Genomic DNA, 7112 nt, shown 5'->3' with positions numbered 1-7112 from the left:
CTACAGTTTTAATAAAAACAGCTAAGGTCTATCTTGCCCCCTTTTCACTCAGTAATTACCAGCTAGACCAGCTTATGTGCCCCAAATCCCTATTAGAAAAGAATTCTAACAATGAAGTTGTGTGTAAGAAGACTAAAATAAAGAAAACTTGCAGAAGGATTATACCTCCAAAGATGAAAACCACGTCTTCTAAGTCTGAATCCACGCTGCAATATTCATCCTCAGTTGTTCATACTGAAAGTAACAAGCTACAACCCAAGAGAACGGCAGATGCGATGAATCTCAGTGTTGATGTGGAAAGTAGTCAGGATGGAGACAGTGATGAAGATATCACACCAGGCCTGGTAAGAACTTAATTAGTAGCTTGTTCTAGTATCTCTTTTTTCAAATGTGAAGTTCTGATAAATTGAAGTTTTTCAAGGATCTTTCTGGTACAAACAAATTATTTTATCTAATAATGTAAGAATAAATGTAATAATACATTTTTATTATTTTTAAGGTTTAACTAATAACTTCCTTGGGTTATTTTTGCTTTTGCTGTTGATGTGTCAATGAAAGGATTTACTTAATCTTTACTCTGCTTCCCTTTTTCTTTCTCTAAACTTACTGCATATATTTTTGGGTTTACTCATACTTTATGGTGCCTTGCTCACCTTTACGTATTTATGTATGGTGTATCAGAAGTCATCAGTTTGTGGGATATATGGTATTGACTGACCCTTGATATCAGGGTAGGGAAACTGATTATATGGATGTGTTGAATAATATTTCCTTTAAATGCAAAAGGAGACAAATGACAGAGTAGATAAGATACATGAGAAATGCATTAATTAGTTCTATATAATTCCAATCAACTTAAGGAATTTGGTGTGTAATTTGTTTTTTTTTTTGGAGACTGAGTCTTGCTTTGTTGCTCAGGCTGGAGTGCAGTGACACTATATCGGCTCTCTGCAACCTTGGCCTCCTGGATTCAATAGATTCTCCTCCCTCAGCCTCCTGAGTAGCTGGGATTACAGGCACGCCACCATGCCTTGCTAGTTTTGTGTTTTTAGTAGAGATGGGTTTTCACCATGTTGGTCAGGCTAGTCTCTAACTCCTGACCTCCTGATCCACCCGCCTCAGCCTCCCGAGGTGCTGGGATTACAATGGTGAGCCACTGCGCCCAGCCTGGTCTGTAATTCTTTTGGCTTCTAGTGCCTACCAGGAGGGCTGTGCTCCATTCAAACTGACAAATTTTAACAGGACAAGATAAAATATAAAGCACATGACACAATGTTGCTGGAACTCAGGGAACAGAAAATGATAGTAGGGAAAGGGAGGTATTATAATTGAAGGGTTATTGTTATGAAATAGAAGTTTGGTTTATGCTTTCTTATCCCAGAGTTAAGAACCAGGACTCATAGTGGGACAGCATGGGATAAGTTTTAGAGGAATTGGACTTGGGGTTGATTGCCTAGCATGGCCACTTCTTTTTTTTTTTTTTTTTTTTTTTTGGGGCGGTGTCTTGCTCTGTTGCCCAGGCTGGGGTGCAGTGGCACGGTCTCGGCTTACTACAAGCTCCTCCTCCTGGGTTCACGCCATTCTCCTGCCTCAGTCTCCTGAGTAGCTGGGATTACAGGTGCCTGCCACCACCCCCGGCTAATTTTTTGTATTTTTAGTAGAGGGTTCCGCTGTGTTCGCCAGGATGGTCTCGATTTCCTGGACTTGTGATCCGCCCACCTCGGCCTCCCAAAGTGCTGGAATTGTATACAGGCGTGAGCCACCGCGCCTGGCCTAGCATGGTCACTTCTAAGAAACCTTGTTCCTTTAAGCAAATCACCTTAGTGAGGGGATTGGATAAAATCTGTGGTTCTCAAACTTTAGGCTATATCAGAATTACCTGGACAGTGTGTTAAAACTCCATTGCAGGGCCCCACCAACAGAGTTTCTGATTCAGAAGTTTTGGAGTTGGAGCATACAATTTGCATATCTTTTTTCTTTTTCTTTCTTTCTTTCTTTTTTTTTTAATAGAGATGTTGGTGGGGTTGGGGGTGGGAGGTGTTGCCCAGGCTGGTCTTGAGCTCCTGAGCTCAACCAGTCCTCCTACCTCAGTCTCCCAAAGTGCTGGGATTATAGGCTTGAGTCACCACACCAAGCCCAATTTGCTTATTTAACAGTTTCCTAGTGGTACTGATGTTGTTAGTCCAGGACTGCACTTTGAGAACCACTCGATTAGATTATCCCTTTGGCCTCTTAGACTGTAAGATTCTGAAGAATATAAGGTAAACATAAAGCAGCTTAGTTTGATGTAATGAAATAGGTCCGTTAATAGAGTTGCTCCTAAAGAAAAAAAAAATTAAAAATTAAAAAAAGGAGGTGGACGGATCACCTGAGGTCAGGAGTTCCAGACCAGCCTGCCCAAAATGGTGAAACCCCATTTCTAATAAAAATACAAAAATTAGGCCGGTCATGGTGGTTCATGCATGTACTCCCAGCACTTTGGGAGGCTGAGGTGGGTGGATCACTTGAGGTCAGGAGTTCGAGACCAGCCTGGCCAACATGGTGAAACCCCGTCTCGCCTAAATATACAAAAATTAGCCAGGCGTGGTCGTGGGCACCCGTAGTCCCAGGTACTCGGGAGGCTGAGTCAGGATAATTGCTTGAACTCAGGAGGTGGAGGTTGCAGTGAGCCATCACGTCACTGCACTCTAGCCAGGGCGACACAGCCAGACTGTCCCCACCTCCCTCCACCAAAAGAAAAAAAAGAAGATATAAAAATTAGCCAGGCGTGGTGGCAGGTGCCTGTAATCTGAGCTACTCAGGAGGCTGAGATGGGAGAATCGCTTGAACCTGGGTGGTGGAGGTTGCAGTGAGCCAAGATCAAGTCACTGCACTCCAGGCTGGGTGACAGAGCAAGACTCTTGTTTTTAAAAAAAATATAAAGCCTCCCAAATAGCTGAGACTACAAGCATGTGCCACCTTGTCCCGCTAATTTTGACTTTTTTTTTTTTTTTGAGGCGGAGTCTTGCTCTGTCGCCTGGACTGAAGTGCAGTGGCCAGATCTCAGCTCACTGCAAGCTTCGCCTCCCGGGTTTAGGCCATTCTCCTGCCTCAGCCTCCCGAGTAGCTGAGACTACAGGCGCCCGCCACCTCGCCCAGCTAGTTTTTGTATTTTTAGTAGAGACGGGGTTTCACCATGTTAGCCAGGATGGTCTCGATCTCCTGACCTCGTGATCCACCCGTCTCGGCCTCCCAAAGTGCTGGGATTACAGGCTTGAGCCACCGCGCCCGGCCGTTTTTTTTTTTTTTTTTAAGAAATGTGTGTGTGCCATGTTTATTGCCCAGGCTGGTCTCAAACTCCTGGGCTCCAGCAATCTGCCCACCTCAGCCTCCCAAAGTGCTGGGATTACAGGTGTGAGCCACTGTGCCCAGCCAAGATACTTTTTTTTAATTTTTTTGAGATGGGGTCTTGCTCTGTCACCCAGGATGGAGTGCAGTGGCATGATCTCAGCTCACTGCAACCTTCACCTCCCAGGTTCAAGTGATTCTCCCAAATCAGCGTCCCGAGTAGCTGCGATTACAGGTGTGCGCCACCATGCCTGGCTAATTTTTTGTATTTTTAGTGGAGAAGGGGTTTCTCAATGTTGGCCAGGCTGGTTTTTAACTCCTGACCTCAAGTGATCCGCCTGCCTCAGCCTCTCACAGTGCTGGGATTACAGGCGTGAGCCACCGTGCATGCCATGTCTGTCTTTCTTGGTTTATTCTTTCATTTTGGTGAAGTGCAGCTTTCTGAGAAAAAGTGTGTAAGAGGCAAATGTTTTACATGTCAGAAAAAGTCTTTTTTCTTGAGACGGAATCTCACTCTGTCACTCAGGCTGGAATGTAGTGCGATCTCGGCTCATTGTAGCTTTTTGTATTTTTAATGGGGACGGAGGGGGGGGTGGTGTCACCATGTTGGCCAAGCTGGTCTCGAACTCCTGACCTCGTGATCTGCCCACTTCAGTCTCCCAAAGTGCTGGGATTATAGGCGTGAGCCACTGCGCTCAGCCCAGAAAAAGTCTTTAGCTTTATGTTTGATTGATGACCTAATTGGATTTAGAATTGTAAGTTGAAAATAATTTAATCTTTCCTTAGAATTTTTAACGCATTGTTCCATTGTCTTTCCACTTCCTTCAATGTCGAAAGTTTGTGCCATTCTGATTCTGGATTCTTTGTGATCTTTTTTTCCCTCTGCATGCTTTTAAGATCTTTTCTGGCTGGGTGTAGTAACGCAGGCCTGTAGTTTCAGCTACTTGGGAGGCTAAGGCTGGAGCCCAGGAGTGCAAGGCTGCAGTAAGTTTTGATCAAGCCAATGCACTTCAGCCTGGGTGACAGAGTGAGAGTCCATCTCTTTAAAAAAAAAAAAAAAAAAATTGTGATGATATACCGAGGCCTGGGTTCTTCTTTGTTTTGTTTTGTTTTGTTTTCTTGAGACGGGGTCTCACCCAGTCGCCTAGGCTGGAGTGCAGTGGCACAATCTTGCCTCACTGCAACCTCTGCCTTCTAGGTTCAAGCGATTCTCCTGTCTCAGCTTCCTGAGTAGCTTGGACTACAGGCACGTGCCACCACGCCCAGCTAATTTTTTTTTTTTTTTTTTGAGATGGAGTCTTGCTCTGTCGCCCAGGCTGGAGTGCAGTGGCCAGATCTCAGCTCACTGCAAGCTCCGCCTCCCGGGTTTAGGCCATTCTCCTGCCTCAGCCTCTGGAGTAGCTGGGACCATAGGCGCCCGCCACCTCGCCCGGCTAGTTTTTTGTATTTTTAGTAGAGATGGGGTTTCACCGTGTTAGCCAGGATGGTCTCGATCTCCTGACCTCGTGATCCGCCCATCTCGGCCTCCCAAAGTGCTGGGATTACAGGCTTGAGCCACCGCGCCCGGCCGCTAATTTTTATAATTTTATTAGAGATGAGGTTTCACCATGTGGGCTAGGGTGTCTGGAACTCCTGACCTCAGGTGATCTGCCCACTTCGGCCTCCCAAAGTGCTGGGATTACAGGCATGAGCCATTGCACCCGGCCTGCTTTTTTTTTTCTTTTGAGGCAGTCTTGCTCTTGCCCTGGCAGCTAGAATGCAGTGGTGTGATCTCTGCTCCCTGCAACCACTGCCTCCCAGGTTCAAGCAATTCTCGTGCTTCAGCCTCTCAAGTAGTTGGGATTACAAGTGTGCACTACCACGCCCAGCTAGGTTTTTTGTATTTTCAATAGAGACGGGTTTCACCACGTTGGCCAGCCTGGTCTCCCGTTCCTGGCCTCTAGTGATCTGCCTGGTGGCCTCCCAAAGTGCTGGGATTACATGCGTGAGCCACTGAGCCTGCTTGCCTGAGTCCTTGTCCTTTTTCATTCAATATGCTGCATACTCATTGGGCTTTTTGTAATCTGGAAGCTCATGTCTTTAGTTTTGAGAAACTTTAAAATAATATTTTTGTTTTCAGACTATTATTATTATTATTATTATTTTTTTTTGAGACGGAGTCTTGCTCTGTCGCCCAGGCTGGAGTGCAGTGGCCAGATCTCAGCTCACTGCAAGCTCCGCCTCCCGGGTTTAGGCCATTCTCCTGCCTCAGCCTCCCGAGTAGCTGGGACTACAAGCACCCGCCACCTCGCCTGGCTAGTTTTTTGTATTTTTTAGTAGAGACGGGGTTTCACTGTGTTAGCCAGGATGGTCTCGATCTCCTGACCTCGTGATCCGCCCGTCTCGGCCTTCCAAAGTGCTAGGATTACAGGCTTGAGCCACCGCGCCTGGCCCAGACTATTAATTTTTAGAGATGGGATCTCGCTCTGTTGCCCAGGCTAGAATACTGTGGTGTCATCATAGCTTACTGCAACCTTGAACTTCTGGGTTCAAGTGATCCTTCTGCTTCAGTCTCCCACTTACATTATTTTTCTTTCTGTCTTTTCTTTTTCTTTTCTTTTTTTTTTGAGACAGAGTCTTGCTCTGTCGCCCCCCCCCCCGGGGCTGGAGTCCTGTGGTGTAATCTCCGTTCACTGCAACCTCCGTCTCCCGGGTTCAAGCAATTCTCCTGTCTCAGCCTCCCGCGTAGCTGGTACCACAGGCGTGTGCCGCCATGCCCGGCCAATTTTTGTATTTTTAGTAGAGATGGAGTTTTGCCATGTTGGCCAGGATGATCCTGATCTCCTGACCTGGTGATCTGCTCGCCTCGGCCTCTCAAAGTGCTAGGATTACAGGCTTGAGCCACTATACCCGGCCTCCCATTTATATTGTTGTTGTTGTTATTATTATTATTATTATTATTATTATTATTATTATTTTGAGATGGAGTCTTGCTCTGTCATTCAGGCAGGAGTACAGTGGAGCCTTCTCAGCTCACTGCAAGCTCTGCCTTCCAGGTTCACGCCATTCTCCTGCTTCAGCCTCCTGAGTAGCTGGGACTACAGGTGCCCGCCACCTCGCCCGGCTAATTTTTTGTATTTTTAGTAGAGACAGCGTTTCACCTTGTTAGCCAGGGTGCTCTCGAAATCCTAACCTTGTGATCCGCCCACCTTGGGCTCCCAAAGTGCTGGGATTACAGGCGTGAGCCACCGCGCCCGGCCTTTATTATTTTTTAATAATTGATTCTCTTCCAATTTCTCTGCAGTTTCTCGAACAATGAATTGGATATTAGACCTCTAAGATTGAGTCTGTTTTTTGTCTTTTCTGTCCATGTGTTTATCTTTTTGTTCTACTTTCTAAATTTAAGCCTTTTAATGGTTTTAAAAACTTCTGTTCTTATTTTTTGAATTTTCTTATAGTATTTTGCTATTTCCTGAATATACTGTCTTATATCTCAGGGTTTAAAAAAAAGTAGCTTACTGTTACATTAGTGGCTCTTTAGGAGAAAGTAGAGACATGTGCTTACTCTACTGCGTTTAAAGAAAGTTTTTTTGTTTGATAAAAATAACTTTTTTTTTTTTTTTTTTTTGGAGACGGAGTTTCGCTTTTGTTGTCCAGGCTAGAGTGCAGTGGCATGATCTCGGCTCACTGCAACCCCTGGCGCCTGGGTTCAAGCGATTCTCCTGCCCCTGCCTCCAGAGTAGCTGGGATTACAGGCACCTGCCACTACACCCGGCTAATTTTTTTTTTTTTTTTTTTTTTTTTTT

At 45.5% G+C, this 7112-nt stretch overlaps 1 protein-coding gene across 1 annotated transcript in view; it reads left to right on the top strand.

Moving 5' to 3' along the window:
* The first annotated feature begins 6 nt into the window (after positions 1–6).
* The window catches only part of LOC113219858 (WD repeat-containing protein 76), a 34303-nt gene continuing 27197 nt past the window's right edge, over positions 7–7112 (top strand). Inside the window, exon 1 of the mRNA XM_026447906.1 lies at positions 7–344. Within this exon, the coding sequence (XP_026303691.1) occupies positions 75–344 (270 nt within the window). The 5' untranslated portion in view covers positions 7–74. The remainder of the gene's footprint in view (positions 345–7112) is intronic.

Source organism: Piliocolobus tephrosceles, unplaced genomic scaffold, assembly GCF_002776525.5.
Source record: "Piliocolobus tephrosceles isolate RC106 unplaced genomic scaffold, ASM277652v3 unscaffolded_109, whole genome shotgun sequence".
Classification (NCBI taxonomy): domain Eukaryota; kingdom Metazoa; phylum Chordata; class Mammalia; order Primates; family Cercopithecidae; genus Piliocolobus; species Piliocolobus tephrosceles.
Note: the sequence above shows the minus strand (reverse complement) of the source record. Positions and strands in the feature narration are given on the sequence as shown.